The following is an 18,649-nucleotide window of genomic DNA, read 5'->3' as shown; positions in this document are numbered from 1 at the left end:
AAACAGACAAGTAGAGCCCCAAGCACTTTTCTATTCAAAATCAATTAGGTATTTGCTGAAATTATTTTTCACCATCTGGGCAAGAAAGAACAGGAGGCAAGGCTTAACGCTATTTGTATAAAAAAGATTTTACATTTTCTCAATATACTTTTTTTTTTTTTTTTTGAGATGGAGTTTCACTCTTGTTGCCCAGGCTGGAGCACAATGGCATGATCTCAGCTGATCGCGACCTCCGCCTCCTGGGTTCAAACGATTCTCCTGCCTCAGCCTCTTGAGTAGCTGGGAATATAGGCATGCACTACCACGCCTGGCTAATTTTGTGTTTTTAGTAGAGACGACGTTTCTCCATGTTGGTCAGGCTGGTCTCAAACTCCTGACCTTAGGTGATCTGCCCACCTTGTCCTCCCAAAGTGCTGGGATTACAGGTGTGAGCCACCACGCCTGGCCTCAATATACATTTTAGAAAGATTGTCACCTCCTACTCCAGATCTCATCTTGCACAATATGCTATGAGATAGACTGCTCTTCATTTGTCAAATAACTGAGTTTTAGAATAATTTACTGAGTTTCTGAATATTAAAAACATGAGCATAAAATAAATCAACATTAACAGCTGCTTAACAGTGATAAAATATACTTTTATTTACTTTGTTGAGTCAGAGGGTTGTAAAAAAAAATTATTGCTAAAGTAGATATCAGGCAAACAGAAAGGTGCTTTAGAAGTCCAGTTACCTTGGAGTTTATTTAAACTAAGAGAAAACAGTCATAATGTTTTCATGCAATACATACTTGGTTCTTTAAATAACAATTGTATGACAAATGGCAGAAGGAATTAAGGAATGCTGCACTTGTGATCCATACAAAACACCAACATTTTAGGTTGTACATAATTAAAGAAATATCTGAAACACTTTTTAAAACACTGTAGTAGCCAATACACAGAGGCATGCCGTAGGTGGACACAGGAATGCAGTTTAGAAAAGAAAAAAAAATCACATAGGAACTACTCAATTTCTTTAAAATCACTGAGCAAGAAAAGCAACATTGAACTTTCATAATGATTTTACACAACTTCTGTACAGTACCTTGACTTAAATCCAAGAGCAAAAGTTAAGACTCTCCTCCTCTATTTTTGGTAAACAACTGCATGGTAAACTTAGATGACTTTTCCCCCTGGATTTTACCTGGGAGTAGCCTTTAAAAATTTTTATTTAAAAGAGGGCAGGTTTGGCACTTTTATACTGATGTCACCAATGTTAATATTTCTTGGTATCTCAGGAAGATTCATATTCTTTACAGCTGATACAGCACGGGCTGGAGCTCCCGCTAAGCCAGCCTGTATACAGAAGCAAATAAAAGAAAAAGAAAATGTACAACTCAGGTGTAGCTCATCATAAAACACTTACAATGGAAGACAATGATAAAAGATTTTCATATAACAAGCTTAGAGACCAGATGGTAGTTTGAATTGGTATGGAATGGTTACTTTGAAATACTAATTTATAAAGAGAAAACAGTGACACATTAGAAAATACAGTGAACACATGCAATGGTAACAACGTAAAGATTTAAATACAAATTAATGTGCACTACCACACAATATTCACATGATAAACCCTAAGTCTTCACCTATGTCTTGATTTAACTGACATATAGCATGAAGCATGATTTACATTAGTTTCCTTAATAAAGATCTCTTGCAATGATCATGATAGTTCTTTTGCTTTTAAAATGGCATTTATTATCAATATGTGCTGTGAAATAAAAATTGCAAGTAATAGATCATGCTTGTTTAATTTCTTTACTTAGGGATAAACCCTTAAAACAATTTAAAACAATAAAATTAGTTTTTAAAATTGTGAGGGCTCTTTTAAACTTTTCTAAGGAAGTTCTAGAACATTCAAAAAATAGGCTTTTAAGTAAAGCCTCAATCCAAAGACAGTTATGCCTAAAGATGAAACTACACAAAGAGGATCATTCCAACCCTTTGATGCATTAATAAAAATATAATGATTAAAAATGTTTTGTCGTATAGCATAGATTCAGCAACATATACTCAGCTTACAGTGCACAAATTTAGAGAAAGAAAAGCATAAATGCAAGAGGTAGTAAATATAAATAAATGAATTCTAAAATTTCCAGTAAGTACCACTAGTACATAATATTTGGCTTTCTTGTTAGTAGGAACATTTATAATTTGTGAAATAATTTTAAAAGAAAATATGCTTAAAAATAAAAGAAAAATGCATATATATCATTTTTCTCACCTACATTAACAGCCTTCATATTTAAGGTTTAATTTATATACCAATTAATTTTTTCATTAATTTTTATTTAGGCTATATAATAAAACAAAGCCAACAAAGACATTGAGTTTAGGGGCATCATTTTGTATAAAAACGGACAAGCAACAAAAACAAATCTTTCACTTTGATTAGATTATATATGGCAATGTCCATAAAATTAGAAACACTAGCTTTAAGGTCCCTTTTCATAATTTTAGTTTTCTTATGTAATCCTACCTTTGTTAATTAAAATAAAAATAATAATAAAGCTGTTACCTGAGAAAAATCTTGACTGATACAAAATAGGCCAGTGTAAACTATTTGCTAAATAAAGGATACAAACATTGTTAAGCAATGAAATAAAAGCCATGGATTATCAATTCAGAATTGGAAATAATAGAAAAATTAGTAGAATCGTATTAATAGTATATTCTACACAGGCAACGATAAGGGTAATACAAATGAATAACTCCCTACCCAATTAATACTAAATAGGGCTGGAGAATTTAATTTTTATAATTTAATGGATGTTAGTCATTCTTGATGTACAACTAAAAACGTGATTGACCTCTATACTTATACCTACCTGAAGCAATGAAGTTTTTATGCCCCCATCCCTGCTGCTACTCCAAAAGATGTTGGAGATGCAACTAAATAATAATTAAGGTAGCATGTATTATATTCAAAAGGGTCGTTAATTTGATCATTTCAAGTTAAAAGTCTAGCTACCAAAATTTAGGACATGTTAGGATCAAAGAAGAATCCAATTCAAAGAGATTTACCATCTTTTGGCTTTCTTTTACCTGGAAGTATGTTATCTGCTAAGGAAGAAAAATTTACAAAATTGCAGACGTTCTGGAGGTAGTATCATTTTTTAGATTGGGGGATTTTGTAATTTTTCTAGTTAAAAGACCAATTTGCCACTATCTTTACTTCAAAATTTCTATAAAAAAGACAAATGATGAATTGACTATAGAAAAGTATTGACCAAATATTTGAGTATAAATATTTTAAAAGGCACGAATTATTAAATGATTTTATTATTGTAAGAGAAACTGTGTGTGTGTGTGTGTGTGTGTGTGTGTATGTGTGTATCTGAGTATTTATTGGACACTATGGTTTACACTTGTATTTAGTAAACATAATTTTTTAGTATCAAATGTTAATAAAGCTCTCTTTTCCATAATATCCTGTACCATGAACAGCTAAACTAAAGCAAAAAAAAAAAAAAAAAAAAAAAGATTAAAAAACTTTTCCTGTTAACTTTCATTAGACTGAGTTGTATCTTTGGTGTCGACTGTTGGCTGCTAACGAGAATACATAAAATCAATATAGCAGTTGATTTAAATAGCATATTTGTGCTTAGTATGTAAAATTAAAAGAAGTTTCTAAGCTCAACAAACTACAATTCTTCTAAACATAAGCAGCAAGCCATAGACATGCAAAGGATGGGAACTATTCAGAACACGCAAATGAATTAGGAGAATCAAATTATTTCTCAAGCATGTTCAATACTTTTGTGTAGTATGCCATAATTTAAATGGTAGGAAAATTTAAAACTGTAATATGTACTTTAAGTTTTAATTAAACTAACATTTAAAAAAGAAATTATATTATGCAAAATATAAAATGTGTAGAAAATATGATAAGGACTATTGATCAAGAAGTAGATGCTTAAACTAGCTAGCAATGTTTATATATGAAAATTTAGGGCTAAAAAAAGACTTTATGTCACTCAGTCAACACCAGAATGGCTATAAAACAAATTTCATTTTCAGACTTGCATGAAAGCAATGTCTGAAACATTTTTTATTAAAACATAAAATGTAAAGTAAATTTTCATTAGAAAATTATTTTGCTGACACAGAGGTATGAAGCAATTTTCATCTTGGTTAAGATTTCTTTTTTCCAGTAAGATACACTCAAAGCAACAAAATAACTTTTACTAACACTTAACTTTTCAATGCTAAAACTTATAGAAATTAAGTCTACCTGACTTGTTAGCAGTACAGTAGTCCCCCTTATCTGTAGTTTTACTTTCCATGATTTCATTTACCCATGGTCAAATGTGAAATGTGGTCTGAAAATAGGTGGGTACAGTACAGTATTGTGATAGAGAGAGGCCACATCCACATAACTGTTTTTTTTTTTTTTTTTTTTTTAAGAGACAGGGTCTCACTCTGTCCCTGAGGCTGGAGTGAATGATGTGACCATGGCTCACTGCACCCTTGAACTCCTAGGCTCAAGTGATCTTCTCACCTGTCTCCTGAATAGCTGGAACTACAAGTGTGTCCCACTAGGCCCAGCCAATGTAAAAAATATCATATCTTTTTGTAGAGATGGGGTCTCACTGTGTTGCCCAGACTGGCTCAAACTCCTGGCCTCAAGTGATTCTCCTGTCTTGGCCCCTTAAGGTATTGGGATTAGAGGTGTGAGCCAGCATACCTGGCCTCACACAACCTGTTTACATTATACTGTTATAACTGTTCTCTTTTATTATTAGTTGTTAAACTCTTACTGTACCTATTTTATAAATTAAATTTTATTGTATGTATATGTGTATAGGAAAAAACAGCATATATAAGGTTCAGTAGTATCTACAGTTTCAGGCATCCACTGGGGGTTTTAGAATGTATCCCCCACAGATAGAGGGATTACTGTAAGTATATTTTTAAATGTAAAAATAAGATATTTCTGACAGAACAACATAGTTCTTAAAGATTTAAGATTATGTAGTTGATACATAGCAGAAATAAAAAAGAATGAAATTCTACTGGAGAAATAACTTGTTTCCATCTATGTTATACTTGAGCACCACCATGGCAGGTAAACTGCAGCGACTACACCAATAAAAACAAATATATGAATCCAAAGCTGTTAAGAGTATGAATTGGATGAAAGAATGAAGTACAGTATATAAAAGAATGATCATGTTTTCTCTCCCATGAGATTAAATAAATTAACAGAATTAAGAGAAAGAAAACAAAATGAAGTCTGCAGGTATACCAAAATGAGGCCAAACAGATAGAAGACTTATACAGACATACTCCTGGAAATTTCAAGCACTTGAAGAATCACAAAGATAGTAATGGATGGATATGATTTGTTTTTGATTTTGTTTTTAAATTGCCAGACCCAAAAATAAACAAAATGTGTGCAAGCAAAACTGAAAAAGCAGCATTACTAGAATATATTTCAAAGACCCTGATAGCTCCCTTTTCCTCATGCAATAAACGATCAACTTTCTTGAGGGAAAAGGAAAGTAGTAATCTTGTTACTTATTTCATCTAAGACATAAAATACCATCCTACCATCTTAAAATATATTTTTTTCAAGTTTAAAATACAGCATAATAAGATGGTAGTTGGAACAATTTTTACATATTAAAACCTTTACCCACCCTTCCTGCTGGAAGTTGCTATATGCACATTCATAATTTTGACCTAACAGCAAAGTGAAAGAACACCAACATTAATAAACACAATATTAAATGGTTTCAGACTCAAAATCATTAACAAAATAATGGCAGATTTTGAAAGCATGTTTTTGAGCAAAAAAGAAAATGTCAACAGTTTTAAAAATTTCTCAGTATGAGGCAGAATAACTTTTAATCTGGGGCTATATAATAAGCTTGTTCTTTGCTTTAATGGCAGTGCTTTAATACTGCAATTATAAACAGATTTAGATATGCTCATAACAATTCTCTGATGAGGAAGAGCTATGGCATTTTACAGTTTTAACAAAATTAGAATGTTCAAACATTCAAAAACCTTCAAAATTAATAGTCATTTTGTACAGATTATTTTCAATTATAGCTTTAATTTCAAATACGGGATTTGCCTGCATGAATAAAAAGAGCAGACCAATGACTTTCATGGATTTATTATTACTAGTTTTGACCGTTACAAGTGACCTCAAGGATTCTCACCATAATTTTGTAGAAGTACAAAACAAATGTGTATATCAATGTAGAGAGGCAGAACCAACTCATGAGCTGACCTTCCAACATCTGCATTTTAAAGCCACTTTTATTATTCTCTACTCTTTGGAAATAGAAATCTGATTTTTTTTAAAAGGCCAATTACCAGTTCTAGTAATAAAAGTTAACAGACATAAGTGATTAGTGGTTCTCTGCTGGAAAATAGCAGTTTAACATAAGTTATATTGCCAGTAACATAGAAACTGGCAATAATTTTGACCAATGCTGAGAATGAGACTACTATGTATTCTCTATATAAGGGACAAAATAACATAAGTAGAGAGACCAAAAATGGTACCCCAGTTTTGTGATATTGCCCACAATCTCAAAAGAAGATACTATAAAGCCACTAATATGTTGCTACTTCTCAAACACATGCAGAGAATAGAGTTAAAATTTAGTGGCTAAAAGGCAATGCTTTGTGATATTATGACAATAATCAATTTTTAGTGATGTTTTTCTAATTAGTAAGTTTATACATTTTTTTCTCTCAATAAATTACTCTTATTTTGAAATTTTCGATCAGAGATATAAACATTTCTTTTCTTGACATGGTTTTATACAAAAGAGTTGCTTATCACTACCCACATGGAACTTTTAGAAAAGCAATTTACACAGTTAATTTATGGTGCGAAAAAATGTACAGCAAATATCAGAAGAAAAATTAGTTTTGTAAAACTAGAGGTCTATTAAAAACATTCCCAATATTTGCCAGTACGTTTTGCAAAAATATTCAGGGTTTTTGCTCAATACTAACTAAAACATTAACATTTTTATTGATTTTAATTATAACATGTTTGGACATTAGAAGCTTTGCTATAATGAAAACCCACTGTATTTTGGTCAATATATTTAATTCAGTTTTTCAAGCATTTAAGTCAAGTTTTACAAGATTTCTAAACTTATTTTCTGTTGGCTACTGTTAATATGCACCTGCAGGTCAAAACTGTAAAAGTAATTGTTAAGACTTTGGAACTGAAAACCATTTGAGGGGAAAAAGTACTATTTAACAGTCACTATTCTAAGCCTTTGCTGCTTCCCATTTTGTATGCAAAACTCTAAAGGTTCAGCTTTTGGTTTTTAAATTCACAGCTTCCAAAACCCAGCAGGCAATTTTATGTTAGAATCCTAATTTAGAGATGGAGAAAAACAAATCTGGAGAGTTAAATTAAGATTGGTTCTGCTATATGATGCTCAAAATAAATTTTACGTTTTTATATACAAAGAAAATTGTCATTTCTATAAATGCAATTTGTCACTTAGATGACAATGTTTAAAATAAATGTAAACTTTCCTTTTACAATGCAGGCAGACAAAACAGAACAAACATGACATCAATGATAATACTAGTAAAATACACTAAGTCCAATAAAAGATGAAGAAACTACAAGGAGAAACTAGAATGGAAAATAGGCTACAGGGACTATATGGGTTTATTAACACAAAGAATTTTTGAGTCTGGCCTAAATAATTAATTGCCTTTGACATCATTTTGCTTTCCCTTTGTTATAGTACATTTTTCTCAAAGTCAGCAATACCTTGTCTACCTGTCCTGTCTGGGAGACTGAAAGATAAAGGTCTGTAAGAGAGAAGAATGGAAAGAGCTAGAAAGATCAGGATGTTCGGGGAAAAAAAAGAGGACTGACTTTCAAAAAGTAGTGACTAAATTCAGACCCATTTATCCATCTTAAGAATAACATGAAGTACATAAAAGCTAACAAATCTCCCCAACCCCACCCCTCTACCTCCACCCCCAGGGAGTCCTTTTATTCTTAGGCAGGTTCCTGAGTACCTCTTACACTTCCCCCCCAATCCCATCAACCTCCCAGCTTAAACCCTCCTCTCCCAATATTCCAATGTTATAGTAAACCATTTTTCTATCAAAACAAAATAGATGAAAATATATTCAGAGCATATCTTTGCTTCTCTCTTTAAGGATCTGAGAGAGCTTTGCTTCTACCTGTCTAGTTATTGGGAATTAAACTGGTTCACTTTTTTCTATTACCAGAAATGTACTAACTTTAGATCAACATAATAAAAGCTTTGATTTCTGACAAAGGCTCCTAGACAAATGCATGTTATATTTAAAAAGCTATGTCTTAACTGATTTCAAAGATAAATGATGTTCCTAAAATATTTCTTATATGATTTTTAAAAATATTGATAATCAGTTATTTCATCAATCATGACATTCTTGATTTTAAACAAGTCTTTTTTTGTGTGTTTTTTTTGAGACGGAGTCTCGCTCTGTCACCCAGGCTACAGTGTGGTGGCACAATCTCAGATCACCGCAGCCTCCACCTCAGGCAATTCTCCTGCCTCAGCCTCCAGGGTAACTAAGATTACAGGCGAGTGCCACCACGCCTGGCTAATTTTTTTGTATTTTTAGTAGAGACAGGGTTTCACCATGTTTGCCAGGCTGGTCTTGAATTCTGACCTTGGGTGATCTGCCTGCTTCGGCCTCCCAAAGTGCTGGGATAACAGGCATGAACCACTGCGCCCAGCCAAACAAGTTTTTCTTTAAGTTTGTGCTTATATAGTACATTTTAGCTGAAATTTAGTAAGAAGATTAGTAAAAGTTTATACTTTGCTTTTAAGTAATTTTGGATTATTCTGCAGACTCTCTGATAAATTTAACCAATTAAAGTAACATGGAGATGAAACATGTGAAAGCTTTTGACATTTCAATGTGTCTGGAATAAAGCTAGAAGCCTTTCAAACATCTTTAAATATATGAAAGTTACTGAAAAATTAGTCAACATAATTTTCAGTACTGTTTTAAAAAGATCATCAGGACTAAATGGCCTCACTTTGACTTGAAATATGATTCCATAACAAAAATATTAGCAGATGTTACACGTAGAAAAAATGTGTAATTCTGTGGTTTATCCCCAATCAGATTTAAAACATACTTTCTTGTAAAAGACAAAAAAAGAAAAACTGATTTGGTACCAGATAACAACTAATTATGTATGATGCAAGATGATCAGGGAATGAATAATAGAAAGTAATCACCAGCATTCTAAACCATTTTAAATAGCATTATTTCTGTGAATGGATTTTAAGTTACAGTATTCTTATAACTATTTTCATTGAAATGTAAATTCTACATTTTACTGCTCTTTATAGAGAAGAAAAATTGTCTCATTAACGAAGTTTTGACAATCAGAAAGCAAATATCCATTATGCAATCCTTTTTGTCAATATAGCACATTAATCCATTTATGCCAGAGGTTGCAAATTTTTGGTGAAAAATCAGACCTTGGCGATGAACTTGAGTGGTAGGATATAAATAACACCTACAAGCTCAGTGTTCCAATAATGGAACACCAGGCATAAATATGTTAAGTAGCAAAATAAAAAGAAGGACCACCAGCAATGAAAAGGAGTTAAGTACCTGGAAAGGTGAAAATTCCAGACAAGTGGTCAATATTTTTTATAGATGATTATACAGAGTTCACAAATCACTAGATACTCTATTCATTATACCAGTTATTAAAGGATTGCATCACTGTTTGTCCCTTGGCATTTAAAATCTATAACCATACAGTTTTGTAAAGCAATGTTTAACAAATGACACACATTTTAAAACTTTAAAAGCAATAGCTCAGGGTTTATTGTAATCTTTTCTATACTAAATAATACATTGCAAGTCAGTTATATTAAATAAAATTATGAGTCTTTTTCCTTGTCCTAAAACAAAATTTTCTCTATTAACCTAATTTATATTTTCCACTTTCAAAAGCCAATATTTTAAATACTGGCTATAGGACAAACAAAATATATACAGTTACTTAGGAGAGTCTTAGCTTACATAACCATTATAAACTTCTCCTTTGGGAAACCAACAGGAATGGCAAATTGAGATAAAGAAAAATGCAAAACTATTTTAAATTTAAAAGAGAACACTGGCAAATGTTTTTATAAGAAAGCTTCAACTGTTTCTAGATTTCAGATTTATTCTTCATCCTGCGTTTCCTTCAATTCAAATGGGCATAGAATTGAGTTAGCTAATCCTTTAAAATGCCAACAAGATAAATTTTTCAGAACTCACCTGTTGTATATTAATGCCAGTGTATTTTTAATACCTTGATGCTTTCATAGTAATATTTACTTTAAATCAACTAAATATCTGAGCTTAACACTAATAATTATAAATAAAATGTGTTTTTTCCAATCTGAGTTATGGCTGTAGAAACCAAATGTAAGAGTATCCTCAAACAAGCTGAGTGGTGAATGAGGTATCAAAACTATTGATCTTTCTTTTTTTTTTTTTTTGAAATGAAGTTTTACCCTGTTGCCCAGGCTGGAGTGCATGATCTTGGCTCACTGCAACCTGTGCCTCCAGGGTTCAAGCAATTCTCTTGCCTCAGCCTCCTGAGTCGCTGAGATTACAGGTGCGCCCCATAGGCCTGGATAATTGGTTTTTTTCTTTTTATTTTAAGACAGGGTTTCACCATGTTGGCCAGGCTAGTCTCAAACTCCTGACCTTAAGTGATAAAACTACTGATCTTTCTAAACCTCTGTTAGGGTAATAAACAACCAAAATAATGTGAACCTGGGTGGCTCAGCTACAGCACCTGCTACTGATATTCAGCCTAGTGCTTAAGCAAAGAGTCACTAAAATTCTGAAGCAGGGTTTTATACAATGCTAAAGTGCTGGTTGTTCCTTATTTATCCAATCTAAGGTTGAATCTAACAGCAGAAAGCCAAGTATAACAAACCGATCTTACAGAATGCAATAAAAACCATGAATATAGAGGTATCAATGTCTAAAATATGTGACTTAACTAACTTGTCAGTGATCTTAGGGAAAGATCTAGAATTAAAATATTAAGGTACTGAATTTCTTTTTTGAATGTGAACTCAGACATGCTAGGCATTTATTTATAACTTGAAACATTACTTCCTTTTAAGAATCCCATTTCCTGTCCTTTTTTCAGAAGATTTGTAACACAAAATTTATATATCTTTAAAATATCAGCTCTAAGATTTCCTTGATAATTACTAAAGTTTTACAAAGCAAATGTTAGATTCCATTATTCAGATAATTCTTTTAAGCAATAAGATTTGGAATTGTGCTTATTACCCAAGGCAGCTATATGATTGTGGCTAAAAAAAAGAATACAGAAAGCTGTTTGGTAGATAATAGTCACAGAATATTTAGCATACTAATGTGTGCATATTCCATTTTTTTTAAAACCTGAATAAGTGTAACGGTTGAACCTAAAGGGTGATACTGAAGGACAAACAGTGAAAGCTACAAATCATGCGTAAGTTGTCATCATGCTGAGAACCTTCCTTAATTATAGCATTTTCCATTCTTACCTCAGATTTTTCCAGCTTATTTTGTGCATCAATTTGTGTAACAATCTCATTCATGTTTGTCTCCAATACCATTCCCCCCATCACCATTTCTGCAAGAATATTGTGAACCTAAAGGGAAAAAAGAATATATGCTCAAAGAAAATTCACTAAAAAATGTTTTATGATTTCACTTTTTGTTTCAAATACCACTTTGTCTATTTTAAAAGTATGAGTGGTAAAAACAACTTGGAGTATGGGCTCATAATCTACTTTCATCACTACTGTGAAGCTGTAGGCAGTTATATAACCTCCTTAAGCCTGAGCTTAATGAGCTATAAAACAAAAATAATAGTACCACCTTCACAGAACTGTTGAAAGGAATAAACAAGGTAATCCAATGCAGTATTCAAAACAAAATAAATGACTAGGAAATTTAACTACCATTACTGTTAATATGTCAAGTTTAATACTAAGATATAATCTACACGGGCCTTTTATGTCAGATTCTTAGCCAACAATTATTAGGTTGTTATTTTATGCTCATGGTAATTAATGAAGCAATGTAGTATGGTACTTCTGACAGGGTCTAGATTGGAAAAAAAGTAAATTTTTAAAAAACTGTGGGTACTTTAATAGTGCTTTTATCCCCAAATCCTCTGCACATGTAATACTCCGGTTTCTTCTCATAAATATATCTTATAATGACAAAAAATGATATCTTCTGTTGGGGAGTAAAAATATAACTTCATGTCTTTTCATAAGTTATTATTGGATCAAAAAATCAACAATTCAGAGCTGAATTACATTTCACAGAAGAATGTATTCTGCTATAATTTTTTTAAAATAATGTGGTAAGGTTAGAAATGGAGACCCTAAAATTAGATAAGTATGAATACTGACTCTATCATTTATTAGTTGTAGCCCTTCAGTTACCTCAAGCTCTTTGAGTCTGTTACCTTATTTATGAAACAGAGACAGAAATAATATAGGCACCTCATAGGATTACCATAAGAATTAAACAAATAATTCATGTAAGTGCTTACCTTAGAACCACTAAATATTATAAGGTAATTAATTTTTTTCAACAAAGTCTTTTTAGAAGTCAAATATACATTATTCAATTTAAATTTCTTATAAGATTTCATGCAAATTTATTCATAATTTAAAAAATATCCTTGGAGGCCGATGGTATGATGGCTCACACCTGTAATCCCAACACTTTGGGGGGCTGAGTTGGACAGATCACTTTGAGCTTAGGAGTTCAAGACCAGGCTGGGCAATACTGCAAAACCCTGTCTCTAAAAAAATGCAGAAAATTAGCCAGGCATACTGCCTCATGCCTGTACTTCCAGCTACTTGGGAGGCTGATGCAGGAGGACTACCTGAGCCCACGAAGTGGAGGTTGCAGTGAGCCAAAATCACACCACTGCACCCCAGCCTAGGTAATAGAGTGAGATCCTGTCTCAAAAAAAAAAAAAAATCATTATTTACTATTTTTCATTTTGGAAACATGGATACCTCATGCACAAATTTTGAAGAAAAATTTATATATTTTAAAAAAACACAACATAGGCAAATGACTAAAAGCTCATAGAGAAACTTATGTATGAGTAATAGTCTCTAACACACTCTGCATCTGTTATTAGGTCCCTTTATCCAAAGCTAGTCAGTTAGCTGTATCTTACTTAGGTATCCTAGAATACTTGCTGTGCACACACTTGTTGCATGTGTGTATATGCACATCTAATTTACACAAATGAGAACTTATTATATAAATTAATTTTCACAGTTCTGCAAGAAAATAAAGAATTAGAGGCAGGAAGGAATGAGAAATTAAGTTAGGAAAATTACAAAAGACACTGGTGCCTAATATACATATGACAATGATAAATGAAACTGTTGGTAAGAGCAAACAAACAAAATTACAAAAATTTAAAACAGTGAATTGACATTATTATTAGACACATATTTTTATAATGGGAACTCTCACTGAGCTCTGTCAGAAAAGCAAGTTGCAAATATGAAAAAGAAAGCCAGAATAAATTCTAAAAACAAGAAAGCCAGTATTGTATTAGACAATGAGGTATTAAGAAGTGGTCAATGATTTTTAACATACATATCAAGATCTAGAAACAGCTGTGTTCATATACATCTATTTCCCAGCTCAGTTCACTAAGAACCAGGAGCCATGTCACCCCGGTAACAATGAGCAAACACAGTGCCCAAATCATCATTTCTAAATATCATTCACCACTAAAGGAAGCCAGGGTTCCTTGGAGAAATGGCTGACTTGAAGGCTGGTGCAGAAAATATATATAATGCTCTTCACTGAAGGCCAAGAAACAATGAGCAGCTTCATAATTATGAGCACCTTTAGACTGTGGTTACTATATACTATCTCCAACAAAAAGGAATCTGGACTCCTAGAAAAGAATGGCTGCCAACATGTTTGTAACAGGAAATGAATAATATGAGTTTGGAACATCTAGCTTGACCACAACACAAGACAGCTACCAAAGTCTATGACAGGGGGTAGGTCAGGTCAAATGAACTTAGAAAAGACAACCTGAAGGAGTTCCTACTGGCCAAAGATGGGCAACTTGAACAGAAAAGAAAATAATATCTGCAATTAAAACAAATCAAATATACTAAAATTTTTATGTCATAGGATACTAAAAAACTTAAATGATCTTTTTTGGTGGATATTAGAAAAGCAACCAGTTATGAAAATTGGTAAATATAAAGAAAATTACTCTAGAATTTATCCAGCCATTCCTATATAAACTGTGCCTTTTATTTAAACCCATCTCTATCTTCAATGAATTATTTAATTCAATTTACTCTTAGTGTACTGAATATTATTTCTACTTTTAATTATACTTTCTCTTTTCTCCCAATATTTGTTACTTTGATCTAATTTTATTACACTATTCTCTTCCTTTTAAATATGAGACTCTACTGTGCTTTTACTTCCCATTAATACCTCTCCCTCTTAAATGACATTATTATTTATAAAACAAATATCAAGCCTTTCTAGACCACTGAGAGACCTTGTTTTCCTACTAAAATGCTTTAATTATTCTTCATTCTTTTTTATTCTCAACTGGATAAGACCCTTCAAATACTCGTATAATACATGTTAAACGTATCCTTCATGGTCTCTTTTCTTTTTCATGTTTTCTACCTTTCATTCTTTTTTTTTTTTAATTTATTTTTTATTTATTTATTTTTTATTGCATTTTAGGTTTTGGGGTACATTTGAAGAACATGCAAGATAGTTGCCATAGGTAAACATATGGCAGTGTGATTTGCTGCCTTCCTCCCCAACACCTATATCTGGCATTTCTTCCCATGCTCTCTCTCCCCAACTCCCCACCCCCAACAGTCCCTCCCCTATGTCCCCCCAGCAGACCCCAGTGTGTAGTGCTCCCCTCCCTGTGTCCATGTGTTCTCATTGTTCAACACCCGCCTATGAGTGAGAACATGCAGTGTTTGATTTTCTGCTCTTGTGTCAGTTTGCTGAGAATGATGGTTTCCAGGTTCATCCATGTCCCGACAAAGGACACAAATTCATCGTTTTTTTATGGCTGCATAATATTCCATGGTGTATATGTGCCACATTTTCCCTATCCAGCCTGTCATCAACGGGCATTTGGATTGGTTCCAGGTCTTTGCTATTGTAAACAGTGCTGCAATTAACATTTGTGTGCATGTGTCCTCATAGCAGAACAATTTATAATCCTTTGGATATATACCCAGAAATGGGATTGCTGGGTCAAATGGAATTTCTATTTCTAGATCCTTGAGGAATTGCCACACTGTCTTCCACAATGTTGAACTAATTTACACTCCCACCAACAGTGTAAAAGTGTTCCTATTTCTCCACATCCTCTCCAGCACCTGTTTCCAGATTTTTTTAATGATTGCCATTCTAACTGGCGTGAGATGGTATCTCAATGTAGTTTTGATTTGCATTTCTCTAATGACCAGTGATGATGAGCATTTTTTCATATGTTTGTTGGCCTCATGTATGTCTTCTTTTCTAAAGTGTCTGTTCATATCCTTTGCCCACTTTTGAATGGGCTTATTTGTTTTTTTCTTGTAAATCTGTTTTAGTTCTTTGTAAATTCTGGCTATCAGCCTTTTGTCAGATGGGTTGACTGCAAAAATTTTTTCCCATTCTGTTGGTTGCCAATTCACTCTAATGACTGTTTCTTTTGCCATGCAGAAGCTGTGGAGTTTGATTAGGTCCCATTTGTCTATTTTGGCTTTTGTTGCCAATGCTTTTGGTGTTTTGGTCATGAAGTCCTTGCCTACGCCTATGTCCTGAATGGTTTTGCCTAGATTTTCTTCCAGGGTTTTTATGGTGTTAGGTCTTATGTTTAAGTCTTTAATCCATCTGGAGTTAATTTTAGTGTAGGGTGTCAGGAAGGAATCCAGTTTCTGCTTTCTGCACATGGCTAGCCAGTTTTCCCAATACCATTTATTAAACAGGGAATCCTTTCCACATTGCTTGTTTTTGTCAGGTTTGTCAAATATCGGATGGTTGTAGATATGCTGTGTTGCCTCCAAGGCCTCTGTTCTGTTCCATTGGTCTACATCTCTGTTTTGGTAACAGTGCCATGCTGTTTTGATTACTGTAGCCTTGTAGTATAGTTTGAAGTCCGGTAGTGTGATGTCTCCCGCTTTGTTCTTTTTGCTTAGAATTGACTTGGCTATGCGGGCTCTCTTTTGGTTTCATATAAGGTTTAAGGTGTTTTTTTCCAGTTCTGTGAAGAAGTTCATTGGTAGCTTGATGGGGATAGCGTTGAATCTGTAAATTACTTTGGGCAGTATGGCCGTTTTCACGATATTGATTCTTCCTAACCATGAACATGGAATCTTTCTCCATCTGTTTGTGTCCTCTCTTATTTCGTTGAGCAGTGATTTGTAGTTCTCCTTGAAGAAGTCCTTTACGTTCCTTGTTAGTTGTATTCCTAGGTATTTTATTCTCTTTGTAGCAATTGTGAATGGCAGTTCATTCTTGAGTTGGCTCTCTTTAAGTCTGTTATTGGTATATAGGAATGCTTGTGATTTTTGCACATTGATTTTGTATCCTGAGACTTTGCTGAAGTTGCTTATCAGTTTCAGGAGATTTTGGGCTGAGACAATGGGGTCTTCTAGATATACAATCATGTCGTCTGCAAATAGAGACAATTTGACTTCCTCCTTTCCTATTTGAATACCCTTTTTTCGTTTTTTTGCCTGATTGCTCTGGCTTGAACTTCTAGTACTATATTGAATAGGAGTGGTGAGAGAGGGCATCCTTGTCTAGAGCCAGATTGCAAAGGGAATGCTTCCAGTTTTTGCCCCTTCAGTATGATATTGGCTATTGGTTTGTGGTAAATAGGTTTTATTATTTAGAGATACGTTCCGTCAATACATAGTTTATTGAGGGTTTTTAGCATAAAGCGCTGTTGAATTTTGTCAAAGGCCTTCTCTGCATCAATTGAGATAATCATGTGTTTTTTGTCTTTGGTTCTGTCTATGTGGTGAATTATGTTTATAGACTTGCGTATGTTGAACCAGCCTTGCATCCCTGGGATGAAGCCTACTTCATCATGGTGTATACGCTTTTTGATGTGCTGTTGCAATCGGTTTGCCAGTATTTTATTGAAGATTTTTGCATCTATGTTCATCACGGATATTGGCCTGAAGTTTTCTTTTCTTGTTGAATCTCTGCCGGGTTTTGGTATCAGGATGATGTTGGTCTCATAAAATGATTTGGGAAGGATTCCCTCTTTTTGGGTTATTTGGAATAGTTTCAGAAGGAATAGTACCAGCCCTTCTTTGAATGGCTGGTAGAATTCGGCTGTGAACCCATCTGGACCTGGGCTTTTTTTGGGTGGTAGGCTCTTAATTGCTGCCTCAACTTCAGACCTTGTTATTGGTCTATTCAGGGTTTCGACTTCTTCCTGGTTTAGGCCTGGGAGGAGGCAAGAGTCCAGGAATTTATCCATTTCTTTCAGGTTTACTAGTTTACGTGCATAGAGTTGTTTGCAATAATTTCTGATGATGGTTTGAATTTCTGTGGAATCTGTGGGGATATCCCCTTTATCGCTTTTTATTGCATCTATTTGGTTATTCTCTCTTTTCTTTTTTATTAATCTGGCTAGTGGTCTGTCTATTTTGTTATTCTTTTCGAAAAACGAGCTCCTGGATTTACTGATTTTTTGAATCTTTTTTTGTGTGTCTATCTCCTTCAGTTCTACTCTGATGTTAGTTATTTCTTGTCTTCTGCTAGGTTTTGAGTTTTTTTTTTCTTGCTCCTCTAGCTCTTTCAATTTTGATGATAGGGTGTCAATTTTCGGTCTCTCTTTGCTTCTCATGTGGGCACTTATTGCTATATATTTTCCTCTAGAGACTGCTTTAAATGTGTCCCAGAGATTCTGGTATGTTGTGTCTTCGTTCTCGTTGGTTTCAAAGAACATCTTTATTTCTGCCTTCATTTCATTGTTTATCCAGTTAACATTCAAGAGCCAGTAGTTCAGTTTCCATGAAGCTGTGTGGTTCTGAATTAGTTTCTGCATTCTGAGTTCTAACTTGATTGCACTGTGGTCTGAGAGACTGTTTGTTATGATTTCCATTCTTTTGCATTTGCTGAGGAGTGATTTGCTTCCAATTACGTGGTCAATTTTAGAGTAGGTGTGATGTGGTGCTGAGAAGAATATATATTCTGTGGATTTGGGGTGAAGCGTTCTGTAAATGTCTATTAGGTTTGCTTGTTCCAGGTCTGAGTTCAAGTCCTGGATATCCTTGTTAATTTTCTGTCTTGTTGTTCTCTCTAATATTGACAATGGGGTGTTAAAGTCTCCCACTATTATTGTGTGGGAGTCTAAGTGTCTTTGTAAGTCATTAAGAACTTGCCTTATTTTTCTGGGTGTTCCTGTATTGGGTGCATATATATTTAGGATCATTAGCTCTTCTTGTTGCATTGATCCTTTTACCATTATGTAGTGTCCTTCTTTGTCTCTTTTGATCTTTGTTGCTTTAAGTCTATTTTATCAGAGATGAGAATTGCAACTCCTGCTTTTTTTTT

The 18,649-nt window shown here is 33.6% G+C and overlaps 1 protein-coding gene across 8 annotated transcripts in view; it reads right to left on the bottom strand.

The window, feature by feature from the left end:
* Positions 1-617: 617 nt before the first annotated feature.
* AP3S1 (adaptor related protein complex 3 subunit sigma 1) overlaps positions 618-18,649 on the bottom strand; it is an 85,223-nt gene continuing 67,191 nt past the window's right edge. For 3 of the 8 annotated variants that reach the window (XM_017502026.2, XM_037729051.1, XM_017502028.2), the window contains 2 exons: positions 11,593-11,700; positions 618-1,336 (listed from right to left, as the gene is read on the bottom strand). In XM_017502026.2, the coding sequence (XP_017357515.1) occupies positions 1,208-1,336; positions 11,593-11,700 (237 nt within the window). In that variant the 3' untranslated portion in view covers positions 618-1,207. Of the gene's footprint in view, positions 1,337-2,561; positions 2,610-7,802; positions 7,844-11,592; positions 11,701-18,649 lie in introns of all 8 variants that reach the window. The other 5 variants (XM_017502029.2, XM_037729050.1, XM_017502025.2 and 2 more) reach the window with 3 other exon arrangements.

The sequence above is a fragment of the Cebus imitator genome, unplaced genomic scaffold (genome assembly GCF_001604975.1).
Source record: "Cebus imitator isolate Cc_AM_T3 unplaced genomic scaffold, Cebus_imitator-1.0 Scaffold288, whole genome shotgun sequence".
Classification (NCBI taxonomy): domain Eukaryota; kingdom Metazoa; phylum Chordata; class Mammalia; order Primates; family Cebidae; genus Cebus; species Cebus imitator.
The sequence above is the reverse complement of the archived record's forward strand: the minus strand, read 5'-3'. Positions and strand labels throughout refer to the sequence as shown.